The sequence below is a fragment of the Sceloporus undulatus genome, chromosome 1 (genome assembly GCF_019175285.1).
Source record: "Sceloporus undulatus isolate JIND9_A2432 ecotype Alabama chromosome 1, SceUnd_v1.1, whole genome shotgun sequence".
NCBI lineage: Eukaryota > Metazoa > Chordata > Lepidosauria > Squamata > Phrynosomatidae > Sceloporus > Sceloporus undulatus.
The window spans coordinates 316,136,969-316,155,383 of NC_056522.1; the positions used below are offsets into that span (position 1 = coordinate 316,136,969).

Genomic DNA, 18,415 nt, shown 5'->3' on the forward strand with positions numbered 1-18,415 from the left:
ACCACATCAGCCAATGTTCAAGCCTTGCTTTAAAGTGACAAGTTGTCATGTCAGATAAAAAACTGCAGCAAGGTTTGGGAGTTAGGTATGTGCCTTTCCAATGAAATATTTCATTTTACTCAGTCAAGAATAAGCATCATTATGGAGCTTTAGATTGTAACTGATGATCAACCTTCCCTTTGGGACACAGCATAGCATAGTTTAGCTGTGTGTCTTTTTGTGTATGTGTGTGTGTTAATTTCACAGGAGAAATACATAAGAACTAGCCATTTATCGTGTTACCTAGAATCATAATGTTCTGCGTAAGCATCTCCGTAGCAACAGAATTTGATGTCATAAATAGAAGATTAAGGAATAAGATGAGATAAGGCACAGGTTTTATGCAGAATTGATTATTGCTAAAGCAGTACACTGTCACAGCAGTATCTTGAGCTCTGTGAAGCAGAGAGGAAGGATTTATTTAAAAACTACCAGTACCTTGCATTATTTAAATCCAGTGATCTCTGATGGACATAGGTACTCTAGTACACAGTGATTTCAGATGTTACTGGACTTCAGCTTCCAGGAATCCCAGTCAGTCTGACCAATAGTTGGGGATTCTGGGAACTGTGGTTCAAAATACCTGCAAGGTCACTGCTCTCATGCTCAATCCCCTTGCAGTAACTTCGTACTACAGTAGACAATCCCAGATCAATCTCTGGCATATCACAGATGCAGGTTAGGAGAAACTCATTGAAACTCTGTGGGGAAGCTATCTGTCAGGATCAGCATTTCTGATCTGGTGGTCTGATCTGATATAAGATATAGGTAAAGCAATATGTGGAGGAATGCATGTTTATATTTCACAGCTTGGAAGCAATATCTTTTGAACTACAACCCTCAGAATCCCCGCAGTCAACGACTAGTGATTTGGGAAATAAAAGTAAAAAAACCCTAATTTTAACAAGCTCTATACTAGCACCTGCAACTGTAGTAAAACAGATGGGTGAAACCAGTTCCATATTTTCCCACTGAAGTGAATAAGATTGATAGCATATATTTTAAATTATGACCAGATTCTTTGGTACATTTCCCTTATAAATCACCATGTGATCTCTGTTTTGTTCTTTGAGGATGGCTTTTAAAAATGTCCATCATGTGTGAGAGTGATCATTCTTCAAATTCAGCTCCCTCCTTAATGTCTCTAGACGTTAATCTTTTGAGGCTGCACACTTTTACACCTGACCATATACATTAAGTTCTAAGTCCCATTGAACTCAATAGAATTTACTTGTGAGAATAGGATTATATTAGAGAATTTACTTGTGAGAGTAGGGTTTTGCATGGCATGGATATGAGCACTAAGGCACTGTGTAATATATGGCATTTCATTTCAGGTGTTTAAGGAGCTGTGGTATTTTTGAATGACTGATAGTTTCTTTTTTGATCTATAAGAAACTGTGGGCTATGTGCATCCCCCGCCCCTCTCACCACTACCACTAAATTTGTTCTAGTAGTGGTAGTGAAAAAATGTAGAGAGAATGTGCCTTGTTCTGAAACTGAATTGTACTGCTGGCTGCCTCCTGGATTTGCTTCAAAACTAGATTCGATCTTCCTGTGTGCCTTATTTCAAAAGGAAATTGCTCCCCTCCTTTTTGGTGCAACCAATAATCCAACATTTGACAGAATTGGTGAGGTTTATAGAGTATGGGCCACCCAATATAGCCCTCTACTTCTAGAAATTGCTCACCCATGTTTTAAAGGTGATATGCATAGAGTTTTCAATTCCATGCTGGGAGCTGTCTTTTGTTGTTGTTAACAGCCTTCAAGTTGAATTTGACCCCTGGCAGCCCTATGAATGAGAGACCTCCAAGTCACCCTATCCTCAGTCATGGCTGTGGTTTTTCTGATTGAATCTATCAATTTGATTTGTGGACTTCCTCTTTTCCTATTGCCTGCCACTTTACCTAGCATTATTGTCTTTTCTGTTGAGTACTTTCTTCTCATGCTATGGCCAGAGTAAATAAGTTCAGTTTAGTCATCTTTCCTCCTAGGGAGAGTTCAGGGCTGATTTGCTCTAGGACCCATCCATTTGTCTTTTTAGTAGTTCATACTATATGCAGAAGTCTTCTCCAACACCACATTCTTCCTATCAGGTTTTTTCACTGTCCAGCTTTCACAGCGATACATAGAGATTGGGAATACTATGGTGTGGACCTTCCCAATTTTAATACTCAGTGATGTATTTTTACATTTCAGGATCTTGTCTAGTTGTCAAGTTAATAGAAAAGGACAGTTTTCAAAATCACAGTTGGCTCTCTGTGTATGCAGATTATTGATTTTCTTCAATAATCTTTCAAAATCTTTGGTATTTTCTTCTAGTAGTATGGTGCCATCTGTATATCTTAGATCAGTGGTCCCCAAACTTTTTTCAGCTACTGCCCCCTTTCTTTTTGGGTGGCAATCATAACATCCCCCAGCACATATTTTTTGATACTGGGTCTGCTGTTCTCTGTGTAGTCATGTTGGCTACATGACCACGGAATCACCTCTGGCAATACCGGTTCCCTCGGATTAGTAATGGAGATGAGCACCGTCCCCTACAGTTGTACATGACTAGACAATCTTGTTAAGGGAAAAACTTTACCTTTATCTTTTCTACTGCAAGTTCAAAACAACCAATTTTGGTTGTTGCTCCCTTTGCACCCAGTCACAGCTGCTGTGCTGGCTGAGCTGCGACCAGGAAGCTTCTTGCTTGTGCCAGCCTTGCAGCTAAGCTTTTTGTTTGCTGTTTGAGTCACTGCTCAGTCACTGCTCCTTTGGTGGCCTATTATCCTGGGAGCATCAACTGAGCAATTAGATGTTGTGGCACACCCATTTCTTAAAGACTGATAATAGTTTTATGTGATCTGTACAATCAAAAGCATTGCTACAATCTATAAAGCACAGGGTAATTTGTCTTGAAATTCCTTAGTATGTTCCATTAGTCAACATATGTTTGCTTTGTGATAGCTAGTGCCTCTTTCTTTCCTGCTTGGACATCTGGCATTTCTTGCTCCATATATGGTAAGAGTTTGTTGTACAATTTTGAGCATCACCTTGCTTGCCTGGGAAATTAATGCAAAGGTCTTTTGATTACTGCAAGTTTTGGTATCCTCTTTCTTGGGGATTGGAATATATACTGAGCATTTCTAGTTTATGGGCCATTCTTTTGTTTTCCATATCTGTTGACAAATTTTAATTAGAACTAGAGTAGATTCTGTCTCTATAGCTTGAAGCAACTCCATTGATATGCCATCAGTTCCTGGTGACTTAAAGTGCTTCTATAAATGAATCTGCCATCCCTTTAACTCTTTTTTCAATGTATTGTTTCTTTTTATTTCTTCTTGGTCCTATAATGTGTTCTCTTGCTGGTTGTAGAGCAAATGCACTCTTCGTTTAAATTTTCCTTTGATTTCTAAGATCTTGTTAAAGATGTCTCTTGTTCTTCCTTTTTTTTTATTGTTAGCTTCTATTTCACTGCCTTGATTATTATAGTAGTTCTTATCCCTGGCTTTAAATATCTGCTTTCACTTATATATCATAGTTCGCTTGATATTTATGATAACATACGTTTATTTACCAGCTATCTTGGAGGATTAAAAATGTTCAAGGATTTGACTTATATTGCTCTAGCAGGAATAAACTCTTCTAGAATATGGCCACATAGATTGAAAAACCCACGAAAAACACCTATAGTTTTAGCACTATTATTCCATTTGATTTGCCATGGTCCCATCCTATGCGATCCTGGGGTTTCTAGTTTTGTGACGCACTAGAGGAGATTTCTGGTTGAGAAATCTAAATGCCCCTCTCTAAACTACAAATCCCAGGATTCCATAAGATGGATCTATGACAGTTAAGGTGGAATCATAGTACTATAAGTGAGTAGTGTGAAAGGGTCCCTCTTTTAACCTGTCATGTGTAATTATGCTCAAGCAGAGCTAGTATTTTAAAGGAAAAATAAAAGATTTAGGATGGATAATAAATTTTGTATGTGTTTATTGCTTAGTATAGTTTTAGTGGTTTTGTTTATATAATTTATATGTAAACTTTGTTTGTTGGGTAAGTAAGAATGTGATATCATGTTGTGTTATGTATTGTGTTAATAAATACAATGTTAAAAATGAGTAATTATGCTTAAGTAGAGCTAGTATTGCACACAAATTTCCAGTTTTGTCTACTACACTGCTAACCTTTATAGCTCCACTTTTTAAAAAATCTGTAACTCATCATAGTCATCAGTTGTGAAATGTTGTGTTTATAATGATTTATTTTAGCATGAGCTTTGAAAGGGGATTGATTCTTATAAAAGTTTATGCTAGTCTCAAAAGTGTTAGTAGATTCCTTTCCCAATTTCTTTTTTTAAATTGTGTCAGACTAACATGGCTATTTTTCTAAATATTAAAGTCTCTAACAGTGCAATCCTATGCATATCTACTCTTAAGTAAATCTTATTGAGACCAATGGCTGTACATACTTACTTGTGACTCCTATTGACCTTTGTTGGGGGCTTATTTCTGGGTAGATCTGCATAGATTTGCACTGTCAGAAAAATATTTTTATTGTATCCTTGAAGAACAGCAGTTATTTAAGCTCCTCTGTCTAGAGGCATAAAATAATGGCTCTCATTCTTTCTATCTTGCTAAACGATGATGAAAATATTTAGACTCTGCCAATATTGACTTTATTTTTTGTGTGGTCTGATGCCTTTTCTAATGTCTTGTCTATTAGCAAAAGTAATGGCAAATGTTCCCTTTCTCCTATTCACTCAGTTCTAATTAGGCATGCAGTCATGATGGAGTTGAACTCCTGGAAAAGAATAACTTCCTGCCTATATCTTTCAGTAGAAATAATATGGATGGGCACGTAAATGAATATGACCCACCCCTTTTGGGGGCTTCTTGTGTTTCTCTCTAGATCAAAGAAAACCTGCAATAAAAAGATCCATAGTAAAATATTGCTGGCTGAGCATTAATGAGGGATTAGTGTGTTCAGCTAAATCCAATGTTAGTCTCAGTTACAGTAGACCCAGTGCAGTGAAAGACTCCTAGCGGTTTCAGTGGATTTGCTCTTGTTGGGGCTAACTTTGTATTAAACTCCTTGTTTTTATCTGTAAGAACTGTTGACAGAGTAGGGAGGAGAGAAAGAGGAGAATGCTGATGTTATCAATGTTTCTGCAGCACTTCGGAACCAGCAGGAACTTTTCTTAAGAGAAAAATAAAATTCCTGCTTCCTCACCTGTTCATTAGCCTAGATGAATTGTATGGCTGGTTGTTTTTGATTCTGACCTTTAGGTGTGGGATTTCTCAATTGGGTGGACAAATTTTATTGATTGATTGATTTACAGCTTTACCCGTTGCCTCTCTGTGTTGTACAATTTCACATTTACTTTATTTGGAACTGTTCCTTTTTACTTTACTTTTATTTTATTATTTGTCCACTGTTTGTCAGTAAGTTCAAGAATTTCATCTATGGTCACCAGCCTTTCCCTCTCAGTTCTTCAAACTGCCATCTTGAATTGTTCAGATTTGGCATTTGCATCTGCTCTAGGTCCTTTGAAGTGAAAACAGACACAGTTAATTTTTCTAGCCTTTCTAAAGTCTCTCTGAGCAAGATTCAGTGTGGGGAATTCAGACTTTAAGAGAACGAACTCCTTCCTTGAGAGGTATCAACATTTTATTAAACCGATGGCGTCTTTCCAAAGTACAAGTAGCTGTGTCTGTGCAGTACAGCGGACGTTTCCTGCATTCCTGTTAATGATTTTAAATTTCATGGTTGTTTTTTTTACTGGGTTTGTTTACTTGGAAACCTACATTATTAAATATTTGAAGTGGAAAGCTTCCTCATCCAGCTGCTAAGCCCACAAAAGTGCTTAACTTGCCTGTCTGATTAACTGCTGCTATATTTACACTCTCTTTAATTTTTGTAATCTGCCTTAAGTCCCAGTTTTGGGGAAAAGGAGGGATATAAACATTTTTTCTTATTGCTTTGTCACTAGGGTTGAGATATGTCTGAAGAGTTTTGAGAATGCTGTGGTCTGCCAGAAAGATGAATGAATCTTAGAACAAATCAATCCTGAACTTCCCCTAGAGGCCAGGATGACTAGATTGAAACTGTCATATATCAGACACTTAATGATAAAGCATAATGCCCTAGAAAAGACAATAATGCTAGTCAAGGTAGAAGACAGCATGAAGAGAGGAGGACTGCATCATTCAATCAAGAAAGCCGCAGCCCTGAGTCTGTTGAGGATAGGGTATCTTGGAGGTGTCTCATTCATAGGGTCACATTAAGTTGAGGTTGACTTGAAGGCAGTTAACAAACACATATCTAGCTCTTTTGCAAACCTGTCCTACTTGTGTAGCCCTAGCTAACTTTCCACAAATGCTGCTGTGACTAGTTAGTTAAAGAGAGCCATTTTTGGGGTGTGAATATTGCTTAGGCAACACTGAGTGGAGATCTGAGCCTCTTTTAATCAGAGTTACTTATTACTTATCAAGCAAATGGACAGCGAATAGGAGAGGTTCTAGCTCACCCTGAATCTGTTCCAGTATACACTTTTCTAGATGTTCACTGTGTCTCCCCTCCCACTGCCCCCAAGAATGAACTAAAAGCTTTTAAAAACTAAACTAAAAGTTTAAATTGTTTTGAGATCTACACATAAACTTATCCTTAGGAAGTACAGTTGGCCCTCTGTTTTCGCGGGGATCCATTCCACACACACACACACACACACACACACACACAGAAAAAATGGAGGCTCATGCTTATTCAAGCCCCATAGGCTTGAATGGCGTGCTCCCCCCGCATATGCGGGCCATTGCAAATCGCGGAGGTCACCCTTCCACATATATTCAAGGGTGCGGATCTGAGATCTGCACATTAGGAGAGGCGACTGTAGACATTTATAAAAGAATACATTTCTGCTCAAAGGCATGCCCAATGAACACAGGTAGCATTGATATTTAATGCTATCTTGGTGCCTGTTCTTAGTAATGTAATACCTCAAATGACACATACTGAATCAAAACTGCTATATACAATATGAGAAGGGAAGTCTTGATTGGCTATGGTTCCCTGTGGGGCAGCTTTGTAAGGGAGATGGTGAAACATCAAACATGCTTTCATGACTCTTGTGTCTCATCCTGTGCTTTAAATTTATCCCAGGAGGCTCTTGTTAATGGTCTGCCATTCTCAGAAGTCTGTTATACAGTTGAAAAACATGACTGTGGAATTTGGGACTCATGGAGAAACTAACTCCACAATTGAGATTACAGAGAAATATAAATAGAACAGATAACATTTGTAGTACAGGTATACCTCAGTTAATGAAGTAGATGTGTTCATAGGCATCACTTCCTTGACAGGAAATTTGGTATTAGAAGCAGAAATAATATGGAAATAATAGGGGAAGCTTCCTACCTACAAAATAGAAGAGCAATTCACCATATTTCAGAAATGTTATAAATAAATAAATAAATAAATAAATATTTTTTTATTTATATACTGCCCTGTGGCGAACCAATCCAGGTGGTTTACAACATTAAAATAACATACAGCATAAAAACAATATATTTCCCTCCCTCCTTAAAAAGTTATTAAACAACATATCTAATTTAAAACCACAATAACTAGTTAAAATAACAATAAATTAAACAAAATAATACCAACCAACAAACCACTGCAACTTCAGTTCTAAAGAAAAGAAAAGGGGGCTTTGGAGACATTACTGAGGAGGGGGGAGATCCTGAGATCCTGAGGCCGGGATATTTCAGTCTGGGAAGGCCTGCCTGAAGAGATCCGTCTTGACAGCCTTTTATTCAAAATTAACAATATGCACATTTAAAATGAAATAGGTCAAGTAAGTCTTGCATGGTTGTTGTTGTTAACTGTCCTTGAGCTGGCTTCAACTCATGGCGAATGTGAATAATACATCTCCAAGCCCACCTGTAAATGATACACCACCAAACCCACCTGTCCTTAACTGGTCCAGCTCATGTCCAGTAGGCCTGTGTCCATGGCCTCCTTGATTGAGTCTATCCATCCATCTGCTTTGTGGTCTTTCTCTTTCTACTGCCTCTACCTTTCCTAGTATTATTGTCTTTTCCACTGAGTCATCTCTTCTCATGAAGTGGCTGAAATATGACAACCTTAATTAAGTCATCTTGGCTTCCAGGGAGAGTTCAGGCCAGATCTATTCTGAGCCCCACTTGTTTGTCTTTTTTTGACTATCTACAGTATTCTTAGCACTCTTCTAGAGCACCACATCTCAAATGAGTGGATTTTCTTTCTATCAGCTTTCTTCACTTTCCAGCTCTCACAGTCATACGTGGTAATAGGAAATATGATGGCTTGGCTTCGCATAAGAAAACAAAAACATTTGAACTTTCTACTTTCCACCTGAATGCTTCCAATATGCATCCAGGGATGACTCTCTTTCACCAGCCTCTACTTCTCTTATGATTTCCATTTTGGTGGCTAAACTTACAGAGCTATGCTTTTTAACATGCTAGAAATAGCTCATGAGGCAGGCTTATCTTCTTTCTCTTTCTCTCTCTTTTACTATTCACATAAAGTTTTCTGGAGCACACACAGCTACAATAGGATTGGTTAGAGCAGAATCCCACTCTTTCACTCTCAACCATTATTGCATTGTTTAATGCAGAAATGCTGCAGCTACTTGACACTGAAAGTCTGTGTTTCTCCAGCCTCCTAATGCCAGTGTTGCAAAAAACTTCCAGTTAGATAGAAGAAAGTGAGGAAAAGGAGCACTGGCTAGGCACAAAATGCTTTGTAAATAGGAGCTTCTTTATCAGAAGTCCTAGTGGTGCAGTGGTTAAATGCCTGTACTGCAGCTACACACTCACAAACCATAAGGTTTTGAGTTCAATCCCAGCCAGGGGCCTAGGGTTTACTCAGCCTGACATCCTTCTGAGGTTGCTAAAATGAGTACCCAACTTGTTGGGGGCAATTAGCTTACAGTTGTAAACCACTTAGAAACTGCTTGGGTGGTATGAAGTGGTATATAAATGAAGCTGCTGCCCACCTTAGGCACAGAGAAATTTGTAGAATGGTATTTTATCAGTCATTTAAAATGTGGTCTTCCAATTACATCATGTATGATTCTTGTCTTTGATGCCATTACTTGGTCAAAGTCTTGTGTTTTCCTTTATTGTTTGTTAAAATTTTTTTAAAATTATCATGGGCTGGGGACCATAAGGACTTTAGGGCTTGATAGCTGTATCTCATGTCTGGACCTCTTTCCCTAATAAAGACTATCTGGCCACATTGCTCTCTTCCTCTGCTAGGAAATCATTTTTTTAAAGAAATCCTCTCTAGGAAAGTATTCTTTCAGAGTATTTAGGCAATTGTGCCCTGCAAATGTCTGGACTTCGAGTTGAGCCCTGTGTTGTGATTTTTGCTATAATACATTTCCATGTCTTTACCAGTGTTTTAACTGTATGCATGGAAATCTGTGCATTATTTTGTGTTTTATGCTTTTTAAGCTGCCTCAAGGAAATTGCTTCAGACTGGATATGAAGTTGAATAATAATAGCTGTGTTCCTAAAGAACAGCTTATGGCGCTGCTTGAGAAGGAAAAAGCCCACACATCACTTTGCGTATATGCATCAGGGCTCCACACGCTTGGGGGGAAAAGTTACTTTATGGACTGTAACTCCCCAGATCCCTTAGGCTGCATGATGGCTGGGAATTTTGGGAGCTGTCCAACAGAAGGTTATATTTTTCTGCTGCCATGGTGGACCCAGACCTTAAGGGTCGTCATGTCAATGGGCAGCATTCTCTGCTGTCTTCTTTCCCTCCTGAATCAGCATCACAAAGCTCATCAGGCATCAGGCTTTGCAGGAATCAGACACATGTGAATGGGCAGTCTTAGGATTCAACACACATACACACAGAAGAAAGGAAGGGAAAGAAAAGAAGGGGAACACAAGAGGCTTTGTACTTTCTGTTTGTATGTGCTTTCAGGTTGCCTGTCAAATTACAGGTGACCCTATGAATTTCATAGGATTTTCTTGTTCGCAAACATGAGGAGCACCTGAGTAACTGAATACTTCCAGCTCAGTATTGCTCTAATCAGGGTGGGAATCATGTTGGCTTCAGTCCATACTTAAAACTGCAGTCACTTTTTGCAACCATCCTGTCCACCAAGATTTTCCCAGTGAGCCTTTTTCAAAAGAAACAGGGATCCTATGTATTTACTGGTGTTTTTTTTTTACACAAAAAGCAAAGCAGCCTGTTGCCTGTCAGAAAAAATGAATACCCAGAGGTGTTTTTGCAATTTCTTTCTTCTAAAATATAGTTTACGGCACCTGGTATTCATTGGAGGTTTCCCATCCAAGTACTAACCAGAGCTAACTGCTTAACTTCTAAGATCAGATGGGATATGGTACCTTTAGGATATTTAGGCTGTCTCTTAATGCCAACCAAAATGTTACAAAACAGTGAACAAGCTTTTCAGATTGCCAAAACTTTCATAAGGCTGAATGTTGAGCAAAATGAGATTGGGGGAAGGGGTTGGCTGAGAGTGAGAAAGCCATAAATTGTGCACAGGTCACACTCTGTAGCTGGAGAGTAGAAAGAAATAATAGCCTTAGTTGAAAGTTGCTGTCCTAGGAACTATGTAGACATTGAGTTATACCTCAGGAGACAGGGCCAAAGAAACATGCACAGTGGCTAATTCTTCCAGTACTAATCCAGATCTATCTACAGCCTTAACAGAAGCAAACAAGCTCCATGTTGGGTAGAGGACACTTTCTCCAGACTATGACAGGGTGTTTTGGACATTTGGTATGCATATGAAACCCTTTTAAGTCTCCCTCTAACATTCTCATATTCTCTCTCTCTCTCTCTCTCTCTCTCTCTCTCTCTCTCTCACTTTCTCTTTCACATAGAGCCTTATCACACGTGAAACAGGAGCCCCAATTCAAAGCACTTCCGTAGTGAATTTGAAGCAGGGTCACTTCGAATCCGAGGCAGTTCACATGATGAACTATCATACATGAAGAACTTAATTTTGGTGATTCCTAAGTCAAAGCACAGTGAGAGCACTTTGAATTACCACACCAGTACATACCATGAGGATTAAACTATTTGAATTGGCACCCGTGCGCATGCTCAGTGGGGGTCTGAATGCATCAAGACCTTTTATGCTTCCGGGGTGAAGAAGGGGACCACTTCCTAGGTTCCACTTTCATGTGAATGCAACCCTCACGTTAATTGTTCCTGTCATCTCTTCCCCCCCCCCCCACCCCCCGATGGCCCCCTCCTTTGCTCCCATCTCTCCCTCCAACCTCCTGGTTCATTCCCCCAACCCTGTCATCTATATCTATATCTGTTTCATTCCTCCAATCCTGTCATCTACATCTAAATCTAACCTCTGTTTCAACCCCCCAACCCTGTAATCTACATTTAAATCTACCCTCTGTTTCATTCCACTAACCCTGTCATCTACATCTAAATCTACCCTCTTTTTCATTCCCCCAACCCAGTCATCTAGATCCAAATCTACCCTTTGTTTCATTTCCCCAACCCTGTCATCTAGATCTAAATCTACCCTTAGTTTCATTCCCTCCATCCCTTTCCAGTTTCATGTGAATGCTAGCCTCATGTGAATAATAGGGAATGTCACCTATCCCTACATGCCCTCTGCTTCATCCGAATGTGTCACCGGCAAAATTATTATTATTATTATTATTATTATTTTGCAGTGAAAGAAATTTTTAATATTATTATTAATAACAATATTTCCCGCACTGACTTTGGATCAGAGCTGCAAAATCCCCCGTGTGATAAAGCCCACAGACACACTCACACATACATACACTCACACATATATGCATGTGCAAACTAATAGCACTTCTTCCAAGTTTGACTTGGATCCAAGACTCAGTGATTAACTGCATCCTTTTTGGAACTAAGACTCCAGAAGTGCTGTTCAGTTTTTTTTATCACCCCTCCCCCAATATGCATGAATGAGAAAGAAACAATCTCGAAGTCATGGTGTCTTTCTTGGCAAAGTTATTCTGTGAGACGAATCCTTAAATATATGATTATGCTTTCTCAAGTCTGAAAGGGCTACAAAGAATCAGCGACAGGTCAGCAACATGTAGAGCTGGAGCTACAGTAGATCTCTTGGTGATGTACAATACCTATGCAACAATTTTCCTGTAGCTAATTATTTCATAGAGTAGTAGCAACAAAATAGTAGACTAGTAGCAACAAAATGACTCCCTGGTTCCCAGGCTCTGTGCTACTGAAATGAAAAAACTCTTGGGTAACAGGGAGTTGATTTTTTGTTTGGAAGGATTATGAGTTCTGTTAGTTCTGGAACTAAAAACAAAATCTTGAGCTCAGAATTCTTTATTGCCAGGTCTGTATATTTGATTCCAGGTTCTGGTTGGTGACTCTTGAGAGTTATACTGATGGGGGAAATAAACAGATATCAACCTGAAGTTCACCACTATCATAGAGCAAAGGTAGAAATGGGGATGGGATGGGGACACATGATCCCTGTGCCTTGTTAACCTTTTTAGCTCTTTAGTAAGAACACTGTGAGCACACCTACTAGGATGTAAATCCATTTCAACTAAGTGGAACGTATTTCTGGGTAAAACACAGTTTAGGGTGCTGACCTGTGATACCTTTTGTTAAGTTTATTGCTGGTTAATAATCCAGGTAGTGGGTTGGTGGTTAGGAAATAATGTCTTGACAGCTGATAACATCTCTCTGTTTTGACTGACATACCCATCAGGGCCTACAGAAAAGGAAGGGAAATTGGCTGCTGGAAAGCTGAAACTATGAATAATGCTTGTGGGAGGATTACTTTTTTGGAATCTGCCTTGAGCTGCCTGTTTGCTTCTGCTTTTTGTTTGACAGTATGTTTGTAAATATACCAGATATTATAGAAGCACTTATCTTCAGTGATCTCTCATCTGTAGATAAACAAAATCTGTATAACTGCCCTCGTAACCTACAACCACTTGGAGAGCCTGTAGGACTAGGTTATCAGTCTGCTGTTATCAGGTCAGAACATTTCTCTGTCTCATGCTTTCAGGTATTATTTATGGCTCTCAGCAGTAGATAGTATGGATATGGAATGTGAGGGGAAAGGTGAAAATAAACACAGAAATATATTTTTAGAGCAAAACTAGCAGTAACCTTATTGATTAGTGCTAAAGTGTCTTGTTGCAGCATAAGGGAGTGGATCCAAGCATCAGTTGACTAGCACCTTCCAGAGTCAGCTGGGAGAATTGGAAGCTGGTAGGATCTGGGAGAGAGGTGCAGGGAAGAGCTCCCAGCTGGGCATTTCCTTTAAAGCCTTCACAAGATGATTTAAGGGGAATCCTAAAAATTGGGGCTGGGGTGGGATAAGCATGCAAGCACTTGCTGCCCCAGACTGGATTCGCCCCAGTGCCCTGTCTGGCTTGTCACAGAATAACATGAAAGTGCAAAGAATCCTGCATTTCATGGGGCTGAAAACCATGTGAGCTGACTAAAACATACAGGTAAAATTCTTCCCCAGCTCAGTCTAACAATGATTGCAAGAATACACAGAAGTTGGAAAGATCACCAAGGACTGAGGAAGAGAGATGCACCAGAAGTCATTTTATGTTCCCCAGGCAGACCAGGGATGAAATGTTCCTTCTGTCCTTGGGCCTGCCTTCCCAGCAAGATACCTTGTCCAGCCAGGTCGAAGATCTCATGCCCCCTTGCTGCCCTAGATTGGGCTTTATTTTCCATTGGGAAAGACTTCTATCACCACCTTTCACAAACATTCACACATTCCACTGCTTGCTCTGTTGAGTGCAAATGAGGCTCTGGGTAAGGCCAAGGTCTGTGTTAAATGAAAAGAAAAAGAACACTGGGTAATTTTTATTGTTGTTTCTCCTACTCACATATTTGATTCCAAAATGTTTCCTCATACATTCCGATTTGTCTTAATATTCTTTCTCAAATATTGTTCTTGCCTTTGCAGCCACTGGCAACAAGAACTGTCCATCATGGCCCAGGGAACCAGTGACATGGAAACTGCTGATCAAGAGGAGAGCTCTCCAAACATGATTGTCTACCGAAAGGTAAGAAATTCAGAGTAATTCATAACTTCTGTGTCAACTTCTGAGCTTGGTAATTAAGGAATCATCAACCCCTTTAAAAAACACAACAACACTGTCTATGAAATGACATCCTAACTTTTTATGTTACAAGATTTCTTGTTTTCCATTGTTTTCATCTGTAGTTGAATGCACCGCAGTTCAGAGGAGAAGGCAAAGTGTGTTCTGACTACTGGTTAAAATAGGTGGAACCTTGGGTTTGTTTATTATAGGCCAGATTTAAATAGGCCTTTGCGCAGCCCCCCATCATGTGCTAGGGGTTGGCCAAGGATGTAGCATCCATACCGGCCTGACTCCTAGCACGTGACGGGGGCATCAAAATGGTGCTGCCCTGTACACACGGGTGCCGCCATTTTGATGCAATGGACGCATAGCGTCCGCACATCCTGGCACCTTGCGGTGTCACAAAGGCGCCACAAGACAAACCCACTTTTTGCGGGTTCTTTTTGTTCCGCAACGGAGCCACACAGTTTGTCCGCTGCGTCTCCCTCACAGAGCAAACCAGGGCAGCAGGAGACCGCCCTTTTAGGGCTGTCTGTATCCCGCCATAAGTATTAATATATTGCTCTTTTTAGGTACCCGTGCCCTAAAAATGGTTTCTAATCATAGAATCATAGAGTTGCAAGAGACCACAAGGGCCATCCAGTCCAATCCCTTGCCATGCAGGAACTTACAATCAAAGCACCCCTGACAGATGGCCATGCAGCCTCTGTTTAAAAACCTCCAAAGAAGGAGATGGTAGAATAAAACCATGTAATATCAATATAAACCACGAATACAAAATTGTTCTTTAAAAACAGGACAGAAATAAAAGCTTAGTGAAACAATACATTTTTTATTATCTGTTGAAAACTCAAAAAGGATAGAACCAATTTGATTTCTGTTGGGAGAGGGTTTCATAGTTCAGTTCCTGTTACAGAGAAGGCCTTGTCTTGCATGTCCCATTCTTGTTTCGCTGAATCCTGTCCAACCATAACCAAGATAAACTAAGTAAGGCACTTCACTGGCCTGAGAGCAACCAAATAGGCTATACAGTGGACCCTTGTTATACGCTGGGGTTTGGTTCCAAGATCCCCCGTGTATAACAAAATCTGTGTATGCTCAAGTCCCATTAAGTATAATGACATAGCAAAATGGTGTCCCTTATAAAAAATGAAAAATCAAGGTAAATTTATACTTTTTTGGAACATTTTCAAACCGTGTATGCTTGAATCCGTGTATAAAAAACCCGTGTATAAGAAGGGCCGACTGTACTTAAATTCAGTGTTGGTCAGTAAACTAGAAGAAGTTGTGTTGGCCATTTAGTAAATTCAAACAAAAATCCACCAAAGAGTAATACTTTATTGGCCATTTGAAATGCACAATATATTTGTTGCAAGCTTTCAAAGCTCCACTGGCTTCTTCATCAGGCAAGATGCTACATACCAAACAGGAGAAAAATTAGAGATGTTAGTAAGATGCCTACATTTTATTGTTTCTGTCTTTAGTTAAGATGGTATGGGGAGAGTATCTTTGGCAGACTGGCCCCTCGTCCTCTGGCCGTGTGGCAATGAGCATAGTTTAGGAAATTTAAAGTGCTCTGCCTACAAAGAGGCCTGTGGCCTCACAGGAATGGAGACATATTGGATTGCAAAAAGGAGTCCTTGTTGATATGCGAATGGACATTTCAAAATGTGGCAATATGGCCAGTACTGTTCACTCTGCACTCTGCCCACCATGATGTTTCCAAAAGGGTTTACAGTGAAAATGTTTAGCATATAGTTTAACAGCTTTTACTATAATTTTTTTTGTGGGTTTTTCGGGCTATGTGGCCATGTTCTAGAAAATTTTCTTCCTGATGTTTTGCCAGCATCTGTGGCTGGCATCTTCTGAGAATTTTACTATAATGCCCTACAATCACTTAAAGAAAACAATAGGCATTTGGACACATTGATGAGTGTATGGTATTCTGTGCTGGACAGTATTTTAGTAGTGATTATCAACTGCAATGTTTTTGGTGCCAAAGGAATGTCATTGACAGGACTGCCCTAGCCCATTCAGATTTTCAGATTTATCAGTTCTGAATGCTACCTGGTAAGCTATTAATTTGGTTTTTTGTGTTATCCAGTTCAAAATTAGTACCTTCGTATTTAATGTTCTTCTTACCTCTTACATTGTAGTTGTTATGATTAAGTACAGGTTGTGAGGTATACTAAAGATTATGAGGTTAAATACACATAGATCCCATTTAGTGCCATTTATCATCTCACACAAGATCACACCAGTGACTGGTCATTAGTTGTAACCATCATTATTTCCTGAGATCCTCTTGTATCAACACCTTTATGTCAGATTCCAGGAGTTCTTTCACACTACACAGTCATTGTAATATAATTCCATTTTAACTGCCATGGTTGAGAATCCTGGGATTTGCAGTTTAGGGAGGGATACTTAGAATTCTCAGCCAGGAAGTTCTAGTGCGTCACCAAAATGCAAATCCCAGGATTCTGTACGATGGAGCTGTGGCTCTTAAAGTGGAATCAACAGTCTGAAGGAGGAACCTCAGAAACAGTTGTCTATAATAGATAGCTAATTACCTGTCATAAGTGAGTGTGTTGCTAGAGCAGATTACAGTAGTCTCACCTCATGTGTGATCTGTATAAGAAGGTTATATTCCCTTAGAATGAAAGAATAGGGCCAGCTGTTATCAGTACGATGATGACACCCAAATATATTTCTCCATGTCCTGGTCATCAGTGACAACAACAGATGGCATCTCTCCCCTCAGCCATTGTCTTCAGGCAATAATGGATTGGATGAGGGGAAAAAAGCTCGATATGAATCCAGACAAAATGGAAGTACTTACGGTAGGAGCCCCCAAACCAGGTATTGGGCTGCAACCTCCAGTCCTAGAGGGTCTCACGCTCTCCTTGAAGGACTGTGTTTGCAATGCTTCTTGACCCGTCGCTTCAGTGAATTCAATTCAATTGAATGCGACAGTCTAGAGCTCCTGTCATCAGCTTCGGCTGATACGCCAGCTGTGCCCTTTCTTGGAACGGGGTGACCTCGAAATTGTAGTACATGCGCTGGTAAAAATCAGGAATTGATTTTTGCAACGCACTCTACATGGGGCTATGCTTGTGCCTAGTCTGGAAACTCCAGTTGGTACAGGATATGGCAGCCAGGTTGGTCACAGGAACAGCAAGGAGTGACCATATAACACCAGTATTGAAGTCACTCCACTGGCTGCCTATCAGTTTCTGGGCACGTACAAGGTGTTGGTTATCACCTTTAAAGCCCTACATGGCTTGGGCCCAACCTATCTAAGGGATCACCTCCTTCCATATAATCTGCCCCATACACTCAGGTCCTGTAGGAGGAATTTACTACAGCCCTTAAAGGCCAGATTGATGTGACCTCCCAGAGGACATTTTCTACAGCTGCGCCCAACTTATGGAATGGCCTGCTGGACGAGATCCATCAAATTACCAATCTAGAGAGCTTTAAAAAAAGCCATTAAGACGGTTCTCTTCCAGCAGGCCTTCCCAGAATAAAATACTCGGCCACTAATAAGACTTCCCATTTATCGAACTCTGCCCATGGTTATTGCCTGGATTTAAAATGTTAGTTTTAGTTTTATATTGTTTAATCTTGTTTTAAGGGGGGTATTGTGTATATAGGGATGTATTTTAGTCTGTTGTATGCTGCTTTGATTGCTTGGCAAAAAGCGGGATAAAAATAAATTTTGTATTTATTATTATAGTTAAAAAATTAGATGAAAAGTACCTTTGAAATTTACAGCAACAAATATATAAATATATATTAATTGATTTACTAATATGGCATGCAGGATTTGAGGTACTTTGGGAGGTTACTTTTATAGTTAATCTGTCTCTGAGAATATTGACTTCTACATTAATATTTGCTCATCTGTGAAAAACTAATATTTTTTAAAGAGAGGAAACAAACAAAATGCCTTAAATGGTGCTGGATATTTTCTTCTGGTCTGTAGGAAACGGAAATTGCACATGAAACCGGATTAGTAATCAATAAGCATGTTTAGCCACATCCTGGAAGAACTGCTGAGGTTTACTAGGTTACCACTGTCAGGCACACATATTATTTACATATACACAGACTGATCCTGAATTTAATCTGTGAGTTCTATCATGCCTGGGGAAGAAAAGGATTAATCACAACAGTAGCACACAGATTGTTTGCATTTGGCCTTCCTTGCAAATAAAAGATATCAGATGTAGTTTACACAAGTATAGTACATAAAC

At 39.6% G+C, this 18,415-nt stretch overlaps 1 protein-coding gene across 4 annotated transcripts in view; it reads left to right on the forward strand.

The window, feature by feature from the left end:
* The window catches only part of RGS6 (regulator of G protein signaling 6), a 316,927-nt gene that overhangs the window by 10,300 nt on the left and 288,212 nt on the right, over positions 1-18,415 (forward strand). For all 4 annotated transcript variants that reach the window (XR_006101395.1, XR_006101396.1, XM_042445284.1 and 1 more), the window contains exon 2: positions 14,018-14,117. Coding sequence is in view for 2 of the 4 variants with exons in the window: in XM_042445284.1 (XP_042301218.1) it covers positions 14,043-14,117 (75 nt within the window). In the remaining 2 variants the exon portion in view is untranslated. The remainder of the gene's footprint in view (positions 1-14,017; positions 14,118-18,415) is intronic.